Below are 22,079 nucleotides of genomic sequence, written 5' to 3'. Positions count from 1 at the left end.
CAGGCTCCTATACAAGCCACCTCATGCTGACTTGGTCCTTAACAGGACACACAGATCACTGGGCCCCAAACATCTCTGAGATGACAGATGTCACATCCATTTCCACTTCCAAAAATAATCATACTTGCAGCACACACCCAAATGCGTGTTGCCTTTTAATGGCCAACTTACTACCTGACTTGAGACAAACACTGGTATTTTTGTAGAGCTCTGTGCAGACTCCTAGATGTCCTGAGGGCCAAATACCTCCGGTACCGTTAGGGTTACACCTGTTCCCGTGCCACACCCCCTAAAGAATAAATCTTTTTAAACTCTGGAAGAACTCCCCCCTATTTCTCCAGACACTCGCACTCCCCAAATCACTCTGCTATACTTTCATCCAGTAGAAACCCATCTCCTGTTACCTAAGTGGCAACATCATCCTATCGACCACTAATTCCTATGGATTACATTTTTTTTTTTTTTTTACACCCCATTTCTCACTCCTTGCTTCTATGAACCTGCTGATGCTCATCTGCGGACCCTCACTCTGCGCTATTGCTCATTTTTAAAGTATATCTCACAAAAGTGAGTACACCCCTCACATTTTTGTAAAATGTTATCTTTTCATGTGACAACACCGAAGAAATTACACTTTGCTACAATGTAAAGTAGTGAGTGGTACAGCTTGTAATAGTGTAAATTTGCTGCCCCCTCAAAATAACTTAACACACAGCTATTAATGTCTAAACCGCTGGCAACAAAAGTGAGTACATCCGAAGTGAAACTGTCCAAATTGGGCCCAAAGTGTCAATATTTTGTGTGGCCACCATTATTTTGCAGAACTGCCTTAACCCTCTTGGGCATGGTGTTCACCAGAGCTTTACGGGTTGCCACTAGAGTCCTTTTCCCCTCCTCCATGACGACGTCACGGAGCTGGTGGATGTTGGAGACCTTGCGCTCCTCCACCTTCTGTTTTGCGGATGCTCCACAAATGCTCATTAGGTTTTAGGTTTGCTTGGCCAGTCGATCACCTTTAGCAAGGCAGTGGTTGTCTTGGAGGTGTGTTTGGGGTCATTATGATGGAATGCTACCCTGCAGCCCAGTCTCCGAAGGGAGGGGATCAAGCTCTGCTTCCGTATGTCACAGTACATGTTGGCATTCATGGTTCCCTCAATGAACTGTAGCTCCCCAGTGCCGGCAGCATTCATGCAGCCTCAGGCCATGACACTCCCACCGCCATACTTGAATGTAGGCAAGACTCACTTGTCTTTCTACTCCCCACCTGGTTGCCGCCACACATGCTTGACACCATCTGAACCAAATAGGTTTATCTTGGTCTCATCAGACTACAGGACATGGTTTCAGTAATCCATGTCCTTTAGTCTGCTTGTCTTCAGCAAACTGCGGGCTTTCTTGTGCATCATCTTTAGAAGAGGCTTCCTTCTGGGACAACAGCCATGCAGACCAATTTGATGCAGTGTATGGCATATGGTCTGAGCACTGACAGGTTGATCCCCCCCACCCCTTCAACCTCTGCAGCAATGCTGGCAGCACTCGTATGTCTATTTCCCTCAGAAAACCTCTGGATGTAATGCTGAGCACGTGCACTCAACTTCTTTGTTTGACCATGGTGAGGCCTGTTCTGAGTGGAACCTGTCCTATTAAATTGTTATATGGGCATGGCCACCATGCTGCAGCTCAGCTTCGGGGTTTTGGCAATCTTCTTAAAGCCTAGGCCATCTTTATGTAGAGCAACAATTCTTTTTTTCAGATCCTCAGAGCTCTTTGCCGTGAGGTGCCATATTGAACTTCCAGTAACCAATATAAGGGAGTGAGTGCAAGAACACCAAATTTAACACACCTACTCTCCATTCACATCTGAGACCTTGTAACACCAACAAGTCATATGACACCGGGGAGGGAAAATGGCTAATGGGGCCCAATTTGGACATTTTCATTTGGGGCGTACTCACTTATGTTGCCAGTGGTTTAGACATTAATGGCTGTGTGTTAGTGTAAATTTGCTGTCCCCTCAAAATAACTTGTTTTACAAGCTGTTCACTACTTTACATTGTAGCAAAGTGCAATTTCTTCAGTGTTGTCACATGAAAAGAGGGAATACTTTGGCTAAGTATTGTGCATGCGCAAGATTACGGACCTGGAGAGGGAGAAAGGGCAGAAGTAATAATCGTTTTGGATGCGGAAGACAGGAGTCGGTATGGCAACAGCTGCACCTGGAAAAGGATCTTGGAAAGAAAAAAAAAAGAACATACAAGTAAGAATCGTTCAATATTATTGAATATTGGGGACATGCTGGGTTTGAAGGACAGAGGCAGGTTCTCTTTTATAATGATGTAGTCCTTGGCTACTAGAGATTATTATGGTGGCTCTGCTGGGACTTGTGGTTCTTTAGCAGTTGTGTTGAGTTTGATGTATTCAGGGGACTTTTGGAGGACGAGTTTGAGCTGTGGGGTGCTAAGACTGGATTCCTGCCTGCACAGAGTTTGTAGGTTGTGTTTTGAGCTGTGGGGTACTGGGTTTGATAGCTACCTTTATGGAGTTTGTAGGTTGCTTGTGTTTGAGTTGCGGTGTACTAGGATTGTTTCTTGTCTGCATTGAGTTTGTAGGGCGCGTATATGTGAGCTGTGGCATACTGGGTTTGAGTCATGTCTGCATGGAGTTTGTAGGTTGCTTGTGGATATGGTTCTTTGTAAGGTGCCAGGGAATATGTCAGTGCTTTAAGTCTTGGTGTGTGTTTACGAGGGGACTTCAAAAAGTTTCCACACTTTGTTTTTAACTCTATTAAATGTATAAAAGTGCGGAAAGTTTTTGAAGACCCCTCGTGTGTGTACATATTCTGTGAGTGTTTGTAATAAATATACTATGGAGCCGTGACCATGGTGAGTGCCCCCCCCAAAAGTTGGCAACAGCTGACGCTGGCCATAGGAAGTCTCGTTTGCAGTTTGCGAGATGCCATGTGGGGGACACAGCAAATGGCAAAGAGGGTGCTCTGGTCAGATGAGACCAAAATTTTACTTTATGGCCTAAAGCAGTGGTCATCAACCCTGTCCCCCCCTAAGGTAATACATAAAACCTGGCCTGTTAGTGGGCCCTGAGGACAGGGTTGATGACCACTGGCCTAAAGGCAAAACGCTATGTGTGGTGGAAAAATATCACTGCACGCTGAACACATAATCCCTACCATGAAACATGTTGTGGAGAGGCTTTTCTTTTAACAGTGAAAGATTGTTAGAGTTGCTGGAAAGATGGATAGAGCCACATACAGGGCAGTCTTTAAGCCGCATATACACGACCGGACTTTCCAGCAGAAAAGGTCCGACTGTCTTCCTGATGGACTTTCGGCGGAGTTCTGACGGACTTCCGAACGAACGGACTTGGCCACACACAAACGGACTAAGTCCATTTAAAAAGTCTGTTCGTTTTGAGCGTGATGACGTAAGACTGGACTAAAAAAGGAAGTTCAATAGCCAGTAGCCAATAGTTTCCCTTGTGTCGTATTTGGTCCGTCGGACCAGCATACAAACTGTTTTCCCAAGCTGAGACCATCGGACAGATTTGAAACATGTTCTATTTCTAGGTAAATATTTTTTTTTTTTTTATGAAAAACTATTGGATTAACCCGCATACGATTGGATTGTACAACGGACTGATGCGGTTGGACCTAGTCTGCCGGAAAGTCCGGTCATGTGTACGCGCCATTAAAAGACAACCTGTTAGATGTCTGCAACAGACTTGAGACTAGGGTGGAGGTTCACCTTCTAGCAGGACAACGACCCTAAACATAGTCAGAGCTCCAATGGAATGGTTTAGAACACCATGGAATAAACCTAAGGGCACCTTGCAGTGCCCTTAGGTGGCAATAAGGTGCCCATAGTAATAATATGCCACATGCCAAATAGTCTGAATTGAATAGAAATTAGAATTATGGACTCTAGAGGCACATAAAAGTAATATATTTTATTGATTTTTACATTAAAATTCATAATAGTATACCAAGACAATAACCTAATAAAAAATAGCTAGGGTGTAATTAATACCTGTGTGACAATAATTGAGGTATGCCCAATTGTACGCTTGTGTGATGTTTCCAGGACCCAACTGGTAATTGCTGCAGCACCCGCTACTTCATGAGCCACAGATACCAGGAACGTGTGCGATAGCAATATCGATTTGTCTCTGTAAACATGTTCACATACACGAACAGTGTGTTCTATACAACCAAAACTCACTTGCGCTATGAGCACCAAAGCCACAGTACTAGCCCACAAGTAACCACCAGAGCCTTTGCACACAGAGAATAGCCTCAAATTAGCACATTTGCAAGGATGTGGGGACACACAAGGTAACTATAGTGATATAAAATATAAACATGGTAAGTAACCCAGAATACGTTTACTTATGGGTATAGACTTGCTTCCCCCCTCCCATTACTCGCATAGCAAGATAAAAAAAAAAATGATGAAAGTCCACTAGTGCTGCAATGAAGCTATAACAAACAGAATCTTCTGAGCTACCATGTGAAAATCCAAATGATAATTAGAGATGATTAAAGGACAGCTGTTGGCATTGATCACGTCCCATATGCTTGTGCCAAAAAGTTTTATACCAATATAATGCTGTGCTATCCAAATGTAATCATACGGTAACTGTATTAAACCATAATATTACTGGCTGCAGTTAAATAGTGGTGCTGGAATATACTATTCCTAAATGCAAAATCTAGTGAATATATTAATGCAATCTTATGCAATTATAAGTTGCGATCATGAACAATAAAATTTGCAATCCTATGTGATCCTTCCAATGACCACCTGTGTAGCATACACACCTCTATATATATATATATATATATATATATATATATATATATATATATATATATATATATATATACACACCTGTAGCATACATATGCAATAGAGAAATTTGAAACCCTGTGCGATAATTGCAGTGACAATCTGTAATTTATACAAATCTATAGAAAGGCGCATCAATATAGAAATAAAGTGAATTGTGTTTAAAGTGTTCTTGTGCCAAACTAATTCATGCATTAATCTGTGTCCATAAAATCGCAGCATAAAGTCCATTCATAACTACTCCATTCTTCTGGTGCCTATTGCAGATGATAAAACAGTAAAGTGCTCGTGTCCACTCTTGTGCTCCCCCTTTGGTGTATGCGCTCACCTTAGAGTGTGTGATCTTGCACCTAAGCTTGGTCAAAACACGCTTTTAAACCACCTCTGGGTTTATGGTCAGCATTTAGATCCGTGGATGGTTGCTTGCAGCAATATTCATATGGTAAACAGAGGAAACTGGATAGTGTATTACCGTTTTAAAAGTATAAAGCGCTGTCAAAGCTCTTCTAGGGGGAAAAAAAGTTCCTCAAAATTAGCTGAAAAGTAAATAACTGATGCCCTGGTTAGGGACTAGGGATGAGCTCGATGTTCAGGTCGAACATAAGTTAAACTCGAACATTAGGCGTTCACAGGAAATTTGAGAGCTGCAGAACACCCCATAATGCACTGACCTGCATGCTTTGGCCAATCACAGTGCACTCTGCTGAGAGAGCCATAATTGGCCAAAGGCAGGTGCCTTTGGCCAATCATGGCTCAGGGGGACTAAGTCCACACCCCACACTATATAAGGCTGCTTGCACGGCGGCCGTGTGCAGTGTTGTTGGTGTGGACGGAGAGATCGCTTGAGTTAGATTAAGCAGGCAGGTTATTCAATTAGTGGCAGTGTATTTGAGATATATATATGGCTCAAAATTTCAAGTCCTGAGCTACTAGCCAGGCCTCATGGGTCTCCCCCCCCCCCCCCCCCCCCAAACACGCCCTCATTAATTATCTCATGAAATGGCACTTAAATGTTTTATGCAGAATTAAGTTATAAAAATAAATATTAACAACTTTATCTGTGCCCAACAATGCAGTCTGCCTGTGTCCGCCTGTGCAGCCTGTGTCACCACTGCAGACTGTGCCCCCAATGCAGCCCACCTGTGCAGGGGAAGAGAGAGGAGAGCCGTTGCCTGGTTGATTAGAGCGCCGGGAACATAACAGCTTTCATTGCAATAGCTATATACATCGTGTCCGGAAGGCCACCAAGGAGCGGCAGACGCTCACAGGCCACTAAAAGAGGGCAAGCAGCCTCTGTGTCCACTGTCAACAGTGGTGGTCGTAGACATGGTTCATCCTCTGCAGGTGGCTGTGGGGCATGCTTGGCCTGTTTTTTTTTTTTTTTTTTTTCTGCTGCTGGCCATGTTATTGAGCCACAACATGCAGAAGAGTTGGTGGAGTGAATAACAAAGCTGTCCTCAACTTCCTCATCCTCTATCACCCAGGCTCAGAGTAGTTAGCCTTCCAACGCAGCTGCCAAAGCGGCCTATTCCATAGGCTCCTTGTCCACAGTAACTCCTCTGTGCATGTTGGTGGGGCTACAGAAGGAGTGCCCAGAATTATTCAACCACAGTTTTGGGCACAGGATGTGCAGCAATTTTGAAGGCTCCGATTTTGGTTCCCTGGTTAAGAAAGGGAGTAACATGAGCCTAGAGAGAGGGGGTGCCACAGAAGGATAAGAAACTGGCAGTCATGTTCCCCCAGCAGCAGCATACTGCCAAGTTTGCTCCAGTGATGAGGAGGGAGGGGGTGAGGAGGTCATTGACTGTACTTGAGAGCCTGAGAGAAGAGAGGAGGAGGCACAACTCCAACGAGGCAGGATGTCCTCTAGAGGGCAGCTACCCTATTGCATCACACTGCAGAGCTCTGCAGGTGCAAGGTGCTGCTCACTCCCTGCTGACTTTTAAAAGTTCCTTGGTGTGGGCCTTTTTAGACGTGTGCAGCAGATCGCACCATTGCTGTTTGCAACCTATGTCTGAAGCGGATCAAGCATGGCCAGAACAGCAGCCGTTGGGCACCACATTCTTGACCCGACATATGATGACCTGCCATGCAGTCCATTGGCAACAGCACTTTAAAGACCCACATCAAAGAAAAAGGCGGACTTCTCCTTGCTCCTCATCTAGGATCTCCAACCCTACTATACCTCCAGTCCTCTCAAAAACCTACACTGTGAGCAATGAAGGTATAGCAATAGGTGCCCCAAGTGCTTGCAGCCAATCTGCTAGCAGTACACCACCAATTGATTTTAGCAGGTAAATTTCCCTACCCCAGTTGCTGAACACTAAAAAGAAATTCAGTCCCAGACATCCACATGCTCAGCGTCTAAATGCTAGCTTGGCCAAATTGCTAGCACTGCAACTGCTGCCTTTTCAACTGGTAGACTCTGTGAATTTGTGGAATGTTCTGTACCTCAGTGGCAGGTTCCAAAACACCATTTATTTTCACGGAATGCCATTCCAGCTCTCTACCGGCATGTGGAAGGCAATGTTTTAGCCTCGTCGGACAGGGAGGTCAGCAGTAAGGTCCATATTACTGCTGACTCGTGGTCCAGCAGGCATGGGCAGGGACGTTAACTTTCCTTCACGGCGCACTGGGTAACTCTAAAATGCTAGTGGTGATTCTGCCATAGCTCTCTCCTCCACTGCCTCTTCTTCTTTCTCTAGGGCCTCTTCTGCAGATTTGTCTTCTGAACCAGCGGAGCTCCGTAAGCGTTCAAGGGGCTACAAAAGTAGTCAGGCTAAAAGAAGCAATGCGCTGATTGAGTTGGTCTGCCTAGGGGACAGGAGTCTCACTGGGGCAGAGATTCTGTCAGCTCTGCAGGGGCAGGCTCAGAGGTGGACGATGCCATGCCAGCTTCAGCCAGGAATGGTTGTATGCGACAATGGCACCAACCTTCTCTCCACCCTCCGATAGGGACACCTGACCTATGTACCATGTTTGGCATGCGTCCTGAATTTGGCGGTGCAGCGATTCTTGAGCAGGTACCCAGGCTTACAAGATCAGGCCAGAAAAGTCTATGGTCATTTCTGCCATTCATACAATGCCAGTGCTCGGCTGGCTGAAATTCAAAGGGAATGCAACCTGCTCACCAACCGCATCATTTGTGACATGCCCACAAGGTGGAACTCAACATTGGCAATGCTGCAGCGGTTGCACACACAGCAGAGGGACATCAATGAATACCTGTGTGACTATGGCACCAGGACAGGGTCAGGGGAGCTTGGCTTCTTTTCGCCATGCCAGTGGCTACTGATCAAGGATGCATGCACTGTCTTGTCACCATTTGAGGAGGCCACAAGGATGGTGCGCAGCGAGAATGCATGCATCAGTGGCACTGTCCCTCTAGTCTTCCTGCTGGAGCATGCGCTTCGTGGAATCATGGACAGAGCACTTGAGGCAGAACAGCGGGAAGAAGAGGGGGACTTTCTTTCCTCTCAAGGCCCCCTTTATCCAGATGGCATTCCTGTGGGCCCGCCAAACACACAGGAAGAAGAGGAGGGGGGATTGTGTCAGCATGGATGTAAAGGATAGCACTCGGCAGCAGTCTTCAAGTTATGGTTTTCAGTCCCCAGAAACCCCAGGAATTGTACGTGGCTGGGAGGAGGTATTTACAGATAATGTGATCCTTAGTGACCCAGAGGACTCAGAATCGAATGCCTCTGCAAACATATGCTGCATGGCCTCCCCAATTCTGCAAAGCCTGCGAAAGGACCCTAGGAGTCCTGGTATCAAGGTGAGGGATCATTACTTGCTGGCAATTCTTCTTGATCTAAGTTACAAGGGTAAAGTTACAGACCTTATCCTGCCTTTGCAGAGGGAGCGGAGGATGAAACATCTTCAGGAGGCCTTAAAGAAAGGTTTGTGCAACGCATTTCCAGACCCTGGGAGGTTACCATTTCCTGGTGCTGGACAATGTGTTGCTGAGACTTCATTCAGTCAGAGGAAGATCGGTGGAGCAGGTGGCCAGCTGACTGATGCCTTTAAACAATTTTTCAGTCCTCTGCGCCAAGGTCTGATCGGTTCAAGCAACCATCCGCAGCGTCTGCATTATATGGTGCAGGAATATCTAGAGGCAAGAGCAGACTTGGAGACCTTTCCAACAGAGCACCCACTGGGTTACTGGGCCTTGAGGATGGACCACTGGTCAGAACTTGCTCAACATGCAATTGAGCTACTGGCCTGTCCTGCATCCAGCGTGCTTTCTGAATGCACATTCAGTGCTGCTGGAGGGGTTGTAACAGATCAAAGAGTGGGCCTGTCCACAGACTTCGTTGATAGGCTCACATTCATAAAAATGAATCAGTCTTGGATCAGCAGCTATCAAGCATCTGATGCTGATGTAACTGATTGAATTTGCTATGGATCTGGGATCCCTTGAAGACTGCCTATGCTATCTTATTCCTCCTCAATCTTGATGATGCTAGCTTCCAACAATATTTTTGGTTTAGGACACCGCCACCCAAGGCCGAATGTTTCTGCCCCTGTTTAACAGGTGCACAGAATTACAATTTTTGATATAATAATTCATAGCAGGGCCCGTTCTTACACCCAACATGAGTAATTGTGAGCACCAAAGGCCCAATTTTCTAACCCTGTTTAACCACTTCCCATCCCAGGCATTGTAATAGGACGCCCGCAGTGGCTTTCCAGCATGGTAGAGGACGCACACACGGCGTTGTGTCATTTGGAAAAGGATGCGCATACCCGGTGGCCGTGATGTCCACCGGGCACCCATGATTGCTCGCCAGAGAAGGAACATGGATCTGTGTGTAAACACACAGATCCACGTCCTGTCAGGGGAGAGAAACCGATCTTGTGTTCCTAGTATATAGGAACACTGATCAGTTTCCTTCCCTAGTCAGTCCCATCCCCCCACAGTTATAATCACTCCCTAGGTAACAATTTAACCCCTTGATCGCCCCCTAGTGTTAACCCCTTCCCTGTCAGTGACATTTACACAGTAATCAATGCATATTTATAGTACTGATCACTGTATAATTGTCAGTGGTCCCAAAATAGTGTCAAAAGTGTCTGATCACCGCCATTACTAGTAAAAAATAATAATATAAATGCCATAAATCAATAACCTATTTTGTAGGCACTATAACTTTTGTGCAATCCAATCAATATACGCTTATTGCAATTTTTTTTGTTTACCAAAAATATGTAGAAGAATACATAGTAGCCTAAACTGACGAAAAAAATGCATTTAGAGAAAAATGGGATATTTATTATAGCAAAAAGTAAAATATATTGTGTTTTTTTTTTAAATTGTTAGTCTTTTTTTGTTTATAGCACAAAAAATAAAAAACGCAGAGTTGATCAAGTACCACCAAAGGAAAGCTCTATTTGTGGGGAAAAAATTATCAAAATTTCATTTGGGTACAACATCGCACATCCGCGCAATTGTCATTCAAAATGTTACAGCGCTGGAAATTGGCCTTGGCAGGAAGGGGGTGAAAATACCCTGTATTGAAGTGGTTAACAGAGGCATGTAATTACAATTTTTGATATAATATTTCACAGCAGGGCCCGTTCCTGCGCCCAACAAGAGTAACTGTGAGGGGTTACAGTGTTCTGGTACCACCAACACCTAAGGTCCAGTTTTTCTGCAGTTTATATAGGGCAGGCCATATAGTATATATAATGCTGTTCAGAGTATATAGTGCCTGGGGGACCCCCACACAATTTTATTAATTTGGTGCAGGGTTCCCCTTAATAGCCATACCCAAATCTTTATTTCCGGGATCCAACAATGCATTACAGTCGCGAGCAGTTTTAAATGATATTTTTTTTCCTTTTAGAAATGTAATTTTGCTGTGGTACTGTTAGAAACATAGGAAAGATGCACTACTTTACAGACATGCTAAGGACACCCCCCAGACACGATATATAAAGGAATATTTAATTTTTATTGTTTTACTTTACGCATTATTAAAATCACTGCTCTCGAAAAAACTGCAGGTTTTAACGTTTGTTTTTTTTGCATTGATACATGTTCCCTGGGGCAGGACCCAGGTCCCCAAACACTTTTTAGGCAATAGCTTGCATATAAGCCTTTAAAATTAGCACTTTTGATTTTTCGTGTCCCATAGACTTTAGTGGTGTTTGCACAAATTGTTTGCCTGTTTGCATGTTCTGCTGTGGACCGAGCCTGGGGTTGTTTGGCTCATCCCTATTGGGGACATACAGATGCAAGAGGAAGGCATTGAAATACCTTAAAATCCTTGCTGATACTTTGAAGGTAAGTTAAAGCTCAGAAGTGCATTGATAGGCAGTATAGTTTATGCAAAGGTGATCCTGCTCACATTCCCTGAAAGGGAAGAGAGGGGGCAGTGATGAGAGGGAGAACGAGCCCAACATTGCAAAGCTATGCTGGTTGTTGCAAGGCATAGTAGCATACCTGTATAGTAAAGTGTCTAGATGTATCCTATGGATGTGGCTTGATGGTAGCAAAAAGAGGTGTGGGGAGATGTCCATCTCCCTCAAGATGCCTAGGGCAATGGCATCCTAACCTCTGTTTTATATGTCCTGCCTTGGATCAGGAGTCTGATGTCACCCAGTCCGGCCGCTGATCCATCGTGTATGCGCACTGGGGTGCTCCCGGACAGGCCGTTTCCAGTGCCCACCGGTTGGGACGGCTGTGGAGACACTAGATACACAATGTCTCCAGAGTGCTGTGGGCAAATGCACACCAACTCCCTAGCAGACGACCCCCACAGGCTGCAGAGAGCTGGTCACATCCCCAACAGTTTGGGTGGTTGCACATACTGACTGTGCTGAGTGGGGCTCTCTGCATATAGGTCTCCGGTGAACAGGGGGAGGCACTGCGGCAAATGCCCTCAGGCCAATTGAATGGAAAATAATAGATACAGCAAAATGTATATAAGAGTGTCATATACACCTGGATCTCCCCAGAGGAAAATACTGTGATTGTAGCAAACCGGGGGGACAACCTGGCATAGAGGCTGATAAAGACCAGACCAGGGCATCAGTTATTTGCTTTTAAGCTAAAATCGGGTAAACTTTTTTCCCCCCTAGATCTTCAACAGCTCTTTATAGCTTCATTGTAGCACTAGTGGACTTCCATATTTTTTTCTCATCTTGCTATGTGAGTAATTGGGGGGGGGGGGGGGGGGGGGCGGGGAACTAAGTCTATACCCATATATAAGTAAACGTATTCTGGGTTACTTACCATGTTTATATTTTATATCACTATAGTTACCTTGCATGTCCTCACATCCTGGCAAATGTGCTAATTTGCGGCCATTCTCTGTGTGCAAGGGCTCTGGTGGTTACTTGGGGGCTGGTACTGTTGCTTTGGTGCTGTATTATGTATTCTAAGGTGTGTTTTTTGGAATAGAAATATTCACAATCCTGAAAAAGCGACGTTCTAAGTGGCATAACATGTAGAGCAGAACTGTTTTATATCAGAGGACAAGTGGAACCCATTCTGAGAGGAGTATATATATGTGGGCATTTTCAATTATTGTCACATGAAGTATTATCTATTACACCCTCTAGGGAAACCACATCAGGTCCTAGCTATTTTTTATCACGTTATTGTCTTTGTATGTTATGAATTTTAATGTAGATCAAAAAGAAATAATACTTTTATACGTGCCTCTAAAGTCCATCATTCTAATTTTATATTAAATTCATGGTTTAGATCAAAGCATATTCATGTGTTAGAATGGCTCAGTCATAAACCAGACCTAAATCCAATTGAGAATCTGTGGCGAGACTTGAAAATTGCTGTTCACAGAAGCTCTCTATCCAATCTGACAGAGCTTGAGCCACTTTGCAAAGAAAAATGGGCACAAATGTCACTCTTTAGATGTGCAAAGCTGGTAGAGACATCCCCAAAAAGACTTGCAGCTGTAATTGCAGCGAAAGGTGGTTCTACAAAGTATTGACTCATTGGGGCTGAATACAAATGCATGCCACACTTTTCACATACAGTGGGGATGGAAAGTATTCAGACCCCCCTTAATTTTTTCACTCTTTGTTATATTGCAGCCATTTGCTAAAATCATTTAAGTTCAATGTACACACAGCACCCCATATTGACAGAAAAACACAGAATTGTTGGCATTTTTGCAGCTTTATTAAAAAAGAAAAACTGAAATATCACATGGTCCTAAGTGTTCAGACCCTTTGCTCAGTATTTAGTAGAAGCACCCTTTTGATCTAATACAGCCATGAGTCTTTTTGGGAACGATACATCAAGTTTTTCACACCTGGATTTGGGGATCCTCTGCCATTCCTCTTTGCAGATCCTCTCCAGTACTGTCAGGTTGGATGGTAAACATTGGTGGAGAGCCATTTTTAGGTCTCTCCAAAGATGCTCAATTGGGATTAAGTAAGGGCTCTGGCTGGGCCATTCAAGAACAGTCACGGAATTGTTGTGAAGCCACTCCTTCGTTATTTTAGCTGTGTGCTTAGGGTCATTGTCTTATTGGAAGGTAAACTTTCGGTCCAGTCTGAGGTCCTGAGCACTCTGGAGAATGTTTTCGTCCAGGATATGCCTCTACTTGGCAGCATCCACCTTTCCCTGCTGAAAAACACCCCCACAGCATGATGCGTCCACCACCATGCTTCACTGTTGGGACTGTATTGGACAGGTGATGAGCAGTCTCTGGTTTTCTCCACACATGCCGCTTAGACTTAAGGCCAAAAAGTTCTATCTTGGTCTCATCAGACCAAAGAATCGTATTTCTCACCATCTTGGAGTCCTTCAAGGTGTTTTTTTTTTTTTTTTTTTTTTTAGCAAACTCCATGCGGGCTTTCATGTGTCTTGCACTGAGGAGAGGCTTCTGTCGGGTCACTCTGCATAAAGCCCCGACTGGTGGAGGGCTGCAGTGATGGTTGACTTTCTACAACTTTCTCCCATCTCCCGACTGCATCTCTGGAACTCAACCACAGTGATCTTTGGGTTCTTCTTAACCTCTCTTACCAAGGCTCGTCTCCCCCTGATAGCTCAGTTTAGCTGAACGGCCAGCTCTAGGAAGGGTTCTGGTCGTCCTAAACGTCTTCCATTTAAGGATTATGGAGGCCACAAATTTTTTTGTAACCTTGGCCAGATCTGTGTCTTGCCACAATTGTCTCGGAGCTCTTCAGGCAGTTCCTTTGACCTCATGATTCTCATTTGCTCTGACATGCACTGTGAGCTGTAAGGTCTTGTATAGACAGGTGTGTGGCTTTCCTAATCAAGTCCAATTAGTATAATCAAACACAGCTGGACTCAAATTAAGGTGTAGAACCATCTCAAGGATGATCAGAAGAAATGGACAGCACCTGAGTTAAATATATGAGTGTCACAGCAAACAGTCTGAATACTTAGGACCATGTGATATTTCAGTTTTTCTTTTTTTAATAAATTTGCAAAAATGTCAACAATTCTGTGTTTTTCTGTCAATAAGGGGTGCTGTGTGTACATTAATGAGGAGAAAAAATTAACTTAAATGATTTTAGCAAATGGTTGCACTATAACAGAGTGAAAAATTTAAGAGGGTCTGGATACTTTCCGTCCCCACTGTATTTATTTGTAAAAAAAATAATTGAAAACCATTTATCATTTTCCTTCCACTTCACAATTATGTGCCACTTTGTGTTGCTCTATCACATAAAATTTCAATAAAATACATTAATGATTTTGGTTGTGACATGACAATATGTGGAAAATTTCAAGGAGTATGAATACTTTTTAAGGCACTGTAATTCTGGATTTTATATTGGACTTGTAGTGTTGATTTATTCACATTGTGCACAGTCATTTATGTGGAATGATTACATATCGTTTTCACAAAGTGTGCAATATGTTTAGATGCCTATATTTTATAGTGCGCACTGTGCAATATTTATTTTGCTGTGGCACTATTGGCTCTGTATTTGTTTATAGGGAAAGCCCAACTTTATTAGCTGAAGTGTATGTTTTGCATTCAAACATTTTTATACATGTGGCATTCCCTTTGTGTTTATTTTTTTCTTATTCTTTATCGTTTACTTTATTTTGTCACTATTTTGCTGGACCTAGTGTAGGGCTGTTTTTGTTTATTCTTCCGTTTTATATTGAATGCACAGATCAGAGTTGGGGTTGTTTCGTTTTTTTTTTTAAGAAGTTTTTCACAGACATCATACTGTCTTCACTGCCGTGTCCTGAAATGAGCTCTATGCCATCAGACTTTACATACTTTCCCACAAAAACGTTTTGTGGCATGACAGTTGCCAATTCATTATCTTCAATTATGCTACCCCTTAAATAACACATACCAAACCTAAACATGCTAATAAAAAGAAAACATTATTAAAAGACTTTTATTTATTGCAAAAAGTATACAGTTCATTTTAAAATAAAATCTGTACATTGTACACAATAAGAAATCCTATGACAGTCATTGTGATTGCAGTGAGACGCATGCACACAAATTACAGTCCCATATGGGAAAACCTGAATCTAAATGTGGCGAGAAATGTAGCATCTTCCCATGAAGACAGTATTTCAGCTTATTTCTTCTGCTTTACAAGTACTTTTTTCAGTGGGCAAGTAATAAGGTACTACACAGACCTCTGTTCTGTAACATCTTCTGATCCTTTTATTCGAAAAGTAGTAAGCTCCTAGAAATGAAAATACATTCACATGATTTTTTTTTATATAAGCCAGTGGTACAGTATAATGGTTATACTTCCAGTTCCCAAAATGTAAGTGTATGTTTCAGTCAATAAACCCGGAGATGCATATGAGAAGCACAGTCTACCTGCTCAGTACGTAAAGAGTTATGCCGTGTACACACGAGCGGAATGTCCAACAGAAAAAGTCAGACGGAAGAATTCTGACGGACCTAAAAATAGAACAGGTTCTAAATATTTGCGACAGAACCAATTCCTATCGGGGAAAACAGACCAAAAACGACATGCTCTGAAGCAAGTACGAGACAGAAGCTATTGGCTACTGGCTATTGAACTTCCTTTTTCTAGTCCTGTCGTACATGGTGTAAGTCACCGCAGTCTTAACTATCAGACTTTGGTGTGATCGCGTGTACGCATGACAGTTTCAGCGGAACTCTGTCAGAAAAACCTTCAGAGTTTATTCCGGGAAAACAGGTCGTGTGTACGCGGCATAACTCCAATTTTGTTGACAAAAAAACAATGCCCTCTGGGTGGTAAATGTTCATTACAAGGGCTTTAACAAACTTTGTTGAAGATTTCTACCTGTTTCTGTTCTAGACAAATTACTGTTTGACCCACTTTGTGTCTTGGATACTAATTCTGAATGGGATTTTTTTTTATAATTGCTAGATTTTTTTCCCAAGAAAATTAAGTCATCCTTTAAGTCTATGATCCACCACACTGCATTTCATTAGTAATGTTCTTATCTGAAAACCCTTGCTTGGTGATGTGGGAAAGATGGTTCTTAAACACACCTACTGAGCACTCCCTGCCCCTGTAAAAAGTCTCAAGCTGTGATGCAGGAAACCGATATAGAGGGAGTAACAAAACACACACTCTGTAAGCTGTGTGTAAGCTGGTTGAAGGAGTTTATAGAAGACTTAAGCAGGTTGCACCAAAAAAAAAAAAAAAAAAACGAACAGTTTCGGTCGGAGATGCTGTAATAACCATGTAAGGTTAGTTCAGCAATCGCCCCTGCTGAGCTGTTGTGTTCTGACAGGGGGACCCTTCCCAGCCAGAATACTCTGATCAGCGCTCTCTACCGTTGGCTGGGATCGCTTATTGGGCGTCGGTCAGCTGCAGGTTTTCCAGCATGCACATCCGACAGAAGCCAGCCGAATGGCCGGCTTCTGTCGGGCAGACTGACCAGCTGCACTCTCCAACCCCCCCACTCTGTGCAGGGACAGACCTGTCAGAGCTCCGTTCTCCTCTATGGAGGGATCGGATGATTACAGACCGCTTGTCCGACCGCTTGCTTGAGTTGTATGGAGTGACCATTCAGATCCACCTGAAAAAACTGACAGGCGGATCTGAATGCTCCAAACATGTGAACATGGGGGCCTTAAAGTTGTAATCTTATTCCCTTACTGTAATAATTCTTTGCCCTTCACCCTGAGTTTTAGATTAAAGTGGTTGTAAACAATCGCCTTGTAAAACAACCCGTTCAGTTTAAAATAGAAACGAAAGGCAAAACATTTGTGTATAGATAGAGAGAAAAGGTATTTATAATGTTTTTTTCTTTTATAAGTAAGCACATTCCCTCAGTTCTCAGCTGCATAAGAGCTTGGAGGAGGAGAAGCAGCAGCACGCTGAGCTTCCCAGTGAATGGCTGTGTAGCAGGGGTGTGTCAGGACAAGTCTGATCATTGGAGGAGAGCACACTAAGTTTCCAGCATAGCTAGAGAACTGGCGATGATGTGCACTCCTGCTTAGTGTGGTCAGTTTTTAATAGGTAAGCAAGGGGACTAGCAGGAACACCAGAGATTTCACATAAAGGAAACAATACAAAGAGAACAGGATTCTAAGTAAATGGTACGGCAGGCACATATCAGGAATATGAAATGTTGGAGTAACAAATGCTTTAAAGCCAGCAGCCAGCCACCACACCTAGCTGTGAACATGCTTATAGAAACAAAGAGCACAAAGGTGACCTTGTTGATGTCCTGCTGCTCCCTAATGCAGCATACACACGATCAAACAATAGGGTGGAAAAGTCCGGCAAACTCAAGTCCGCCGGACAATCCCCCCGTGTGTAGCCTACGGCATACTTTTTTGACCCGAAAGTACGGCGGACTTAGAAAGTAGTTTTGCACTCCAATCTTCCCGCCGGACTCGCATTTCGGCGGACAATCCGGCCGTGTGTATGCCAGTCCGCCGTACTTTTGAAATGAACGGACTTTTCCCGCCCGGAGAAAAGTCCACTCATTTCGAGCGGGTCTCCAAGTAGGTGGGGCCCGCGAAGGAGACGTCGCTGTCCCTGCCACCTGGTATGGACATAAAGGGGAACCCCAACGCCGAAAAAAAAAATTGGCGTGGGCCCCCCCCCCCCCAGGTCCACATCAGACCCTTGTCCGAGCACGCTACCCGGCCGGCCAGGAAAGGGGGGGACGAGCGAGCGCCCCCCCCCCCTCCGAGCCGTACCAGGCCGCGTGCCCTCAACATGGGGGCGAGGCCCCCCCACCCCAAAGCACCTTGTCCCCATGTTGATGAGGACAAGAGCCTCTTCCCGACAACCCTGGCCGTTGGTTGTCGGGGTCTGCGGGTGGAGGGCTTATCGGAATCCGGGAGCCCCCTTCAATAAGGGGGCCCCCGGATACCGGCCCCCCCACCCTATGTGAATGAGTATGGGGTACAATGTACCCCTACCCATTCACCTGTAAAATAAAGTACAAAAAAACACAACACACAAGATAAAATAGTTTATTGCACAGCTCCGGGGGTCTTCCGTCTTCGGGGGTCTTCTCGCCGGACTCCTCCGCTATCTTCTTCTAGCTCTTTTGCTAGCGGAGGAGCCCGGCTTTCTTCCTCGCCGCCGCTCTTCTTCCAACTTCGGGGGTCTTGTCCCCCTCTTCAGTTCTTCTGCCGGGCCACCGCGCCTTCTTATAGCTCTTTTACAGGCGGTGGCCCGGTCTTCTGTCGCCGCCGCCTTCTGTTCTTCTGTTCTCTTCAGATCTTGACTCGTCGCTCCCTCCGCTCACACTGGCTCCGGCGCGACGACTTATATATGGACATCACCGGATGATGTCCCCGCCTATTATGATGTCACAGTCCCAGCATCCTCTGGGACTGTGACCCTATAATGGGCGGGGACATCATCCGGTGATGTCCCTATATAAGTCGCCGCACGCCCGGTCCCCGTCATTGTGAGCGGAGCGAGCGACGAGGCAACATCTGAAGGGAAGAACAGAAGGCGGCGGTGAACAGGGGGACAAGACCCCCAAAGTCGGAAAAAGGGCGGTGGCGAGGAAGAAAGCCGGGCTAGAAGAAGATAGCGGAGGAGTCCGGCGAGAAGACCCCCGGAGCTGTGCAATAAACTATTTTTACCCTGTGTTGTGTTTTTTTTTTGTACTTTTTTTCACAGGTGAATGGGTAGGGGTACATTGTACCCCATACTCATTCACATAGGGTGGGGGGCCGGTATCCAGGGGCCAACTTATTAAAGGGGGCTCCCAGATTCCGATAAGCCCCCCGCCCGCAGACCCTGACAACCAACGGGCAGGGTTGTCGGGAAGAGGCCCTTGTCCTCATCAACATGGGGACAAGGTGCTTTGGGGTGGGGGGCCTTGCGGCCCCCCCTTCCCCAAGGCACCCCCCATGTTGAGGGCACACGGCCTGGTACGGCGCGGAAGGGGGGGGGGGGCGCTCGCTCGTCCCCCCCTTTCCTGGCCGGCCGGGTAGCGTGCTCGGACAAGGGTCTGATGTGGACCTGGGGGGGACCCCCACGCCGATTTTTTTCGCCGTTGGGGTTCCCCTTTAAGTCCATACCAGGTGGCGGGGCCAGCGATGTCTCCTTCGCGGGCCCCGCCTACCTGGAGACGTGCTCGAAATGAGCGGACTTTCCTCCGCGTGTGTGGGCGAGTCCGTTCATTTCAAAAGTAGAGTGGATAGTACGGCGGACTCAGTACGCCATATTAGTCCGCTGAAAAAGTGCCGTGGGAAGTCCGCCAGACTAAGTCCGTCGGATAGTCGGCTACGTGTGTACGCGGCATAAGGGTTAATTTACACTTGCAGCTGAGGGGCGATAAAAACACGTAGCTGAGCTGCATTTTTACCACCCCCAACCACTCCCCCCTAAGCTGCAAAGGGCAGCAGCTGGGGATGTGGGTGTACACAAGCTTTCCTTCGTCTATAAAACACCTTTGAAACGTGTAGATACCTCTTTAATGGAGTGGCAATCCTTGCCACTAGTGTAAATGAGCCCTAAAAACACCAGAAAAGCCAGGCGCATGTATGTATCCGGAATACCATATGAATGGAAAGTGCCAGACCCTGACTGCTGCTCCTAAACTCAAATGACCAAATGAGGGACAACATAAAAATCAACAAAGGGAGCGCTGTTCCGGTGAATAGATGAAAACAAGTTGAAAGTTAAAAAGTAACAATCATTTATTGTGGATTAGGACAATCTGATGCCATAAAACAAAGTGTCATAAGGCCTTGCAGGGAAATGAAAATGTGCCCATGAGGCAATGTGACTCACAGGTAGTGATATCCTCCGCTGAGCTGGATGGGATGGATGGCTACCTTGGACCCTGGAGCTCCTGGTGGTGGGCAGTGAACCTGATGGTGGAACACTAATGGAACTAGGAGATGCAGTGCAGAGCTGATCAGTACCGATCAGGAGGAACACCAGGAGCGGATGGAAGTGCTCCACTGGAGAGTCTGCAAACGGGCAGGCAGCGACAAAGTGCCAGATAAGAGTAAGTGATGAGAGAAGATGTCGGGGCTCAGTCAGGGCGGACTACATGTTTCGGGGATTGACCTCTTAGTCAGATCACATGATCTTAGCTGGCAGAGGGGGGGGAGTATAAATACAAGTACCAAGGGGTGTAGCAGCCATTATTTCCCACCCAAGTTGCAATTAACCCATGAAGTGGAAAAACAATAAGAAGCATGTACACAAATAGATATAAAATTCTAGTACTTAGTGAAATAAAATTAAGTTGTTACTTTTGAACTTTCAGCTTGTTTCCATCTATTCACCAGAACAGCGCTCCCTTTGTTGATTTCTAAACGAGACTGGGGCAGTGATATATGAGGTACAAGTCCTTAGAAATATAACCACTAGATGGAACATTACATAAAATGTATCAAACCTACCTCATTTGTGTCCATTTCATCAACATCGACATCTTCATTGCTTTCATCCACTTGTGCATTTAAACTTTTCACTTTGTTCGGAGGTTGTAAACTTTGAAGTGGAATGTTTTGTAAAAAACACAGAAAATTAATCAGTGAATCTATCCTTTCCCTTGGTGCAAGCAACAGAGTAAACCAACAGGACATCTGTTTCGTTGACTATATGCTAAGACGCTGTATATTTCAGGCCCTTTCATAATCATTACATGCATTGTTGGTGGGGCATTTTGTGGGCATCTCTGTGCATTAAAACACAGTAGGAGGAATTGACCAAAACTGGAGGAGAGACAATCTGGGGTAGCTGTGCATGGCAAACAATCAGCTTCTAACTTCAGCTTGTTCAGTTAAGCTTTGAAAATGAAAGATAGAAGCTGACTGGTTACTATGCACAGCTGCTCCAAATTCTGTGTGCTCCAATTCTGATAAATTCCATTCAGTAACTTTTCTGCCATCACCAACAATTATCTGTAGGCATATTTAGCCTCCCAGTCTAAATGCTGTGATACAATTTAACCCAAGCTGAGATTCTATTGTTTTCAGTATGGGAAGACTAATAAACTTGCATTGAGAAACAAACAATTCTGCAGTAGCACTACCAAAAAAAAAAAAAAAAACACGATGGGGTTAATTTACTAAAGCTGGAGAGTGTAGATTAGAATCTGGTGCAGCTCTGCATAGAAACCAATCAGCTTCCAGATTTTTGGTCAAAGCTTAACCACTTCAATACCGGGCACTTAAACACCTTCCTGCCCAGACCAATTTTGAGCTTTCAGCGCTGTCGCACTTTGAATGACAATTGCGCGGTCATGCTACACTGTACCCAAATGAAATTTTTATTATTTTTTTCCCACAAATAGAGCTTTCTTTTGGTGGTATTTGATCACCTCTACAGTTTTTATTTTTTGCGCTACAAATAAAAAAATACCGAAAATTTTGAAAAAAATTATGTTTTTTTTGTTTCAGTTTCAAAACGTTGTAAATAAGTAAGTTTTCTCCTTCACTGATGGGGCTACACCGATGGGCACTGATAAGGCGGCACTGATGGGCACCAATGAAGTGGCACTGATGAGGTGGAATTGATGGACACCGATATGTGACACTGATAGGTGGCACTGATAGGTGGCACTGATGGGCGACACTGATGGGCACTGATAGGTGGCACAAATTGGCACTGATAGCTGGCACGGATTGGCATGGATAGGCGGCACAGGTGGGCATGGATAGGCGGCACGGATGGGCACTGATAGGCGCCACAGGTGGGCACTGATAGGCGCCACAGGTGGGCACTGATAGGCGCCACAGGTGGGCACTGATAGGCGCCACAGGTGGGCACTGATAGGCGGCATTGTATTGTGTTATGCTGTACTAATGG

The 22,079-nt window shown here is 44.9% G+C and overlaps 1 protein-coding gene across 4 annotated transcripts in view; it reads right to left on the bottom strand.

The window, feature by feature from the left end:
• Nucleotides 1–15,204: 15,204 nt before the first annotated feature.
• The window catches only part of LOC143983296 (cohesin subunit SA-2-like), a 155,058-nt gene continuing 148,183 nt past the window's right edge, over nucleotides 15,205–22,079 (bottom strand). For all 4 annotated transcript variants that reach the window (XM_077482810.1, XM_077482811.1, XM_077482812.1 and 1 more), the window contains 2 exons: nucleotides 20,669–20,759; nucleotides 15,205–15,518 (listed from right to left, as the gene is read on the bottom strand). In XM_077482810.1, the coding sequence (XP_077338936.1) occupies nucleotides 15,459–15,518; nucleotides 20,669–20,759 (151 nt within the window). In that variant the 3' untranslated portion in view covers nucleotides 15,205–15,458. The remainder of the gene's footprint in view (nucleotides 15,519–20,668; nucleotides 20,760–22,079) is intronic.

Source organism: Lithobates pipiens, unplaced genomic scaffold (genome assembly GCF_037356315.1).
Source record: "Lithobates pipiens isolate NorthernLeopardFrog02 unplaced genomic scaffold, aLitPip1_a1.2 Scaffold_16, whole genome shotgun sequence".
Classification (NCBI taxonomy): Eukaryota; Metazoa; Chordata; class Amphibia; order Anura; family Ranidae; genus Lithobates; species Lithobates pipiens.
This window is presented reverse-complemented; position numbering and strand designations above follow the sequence as displayed.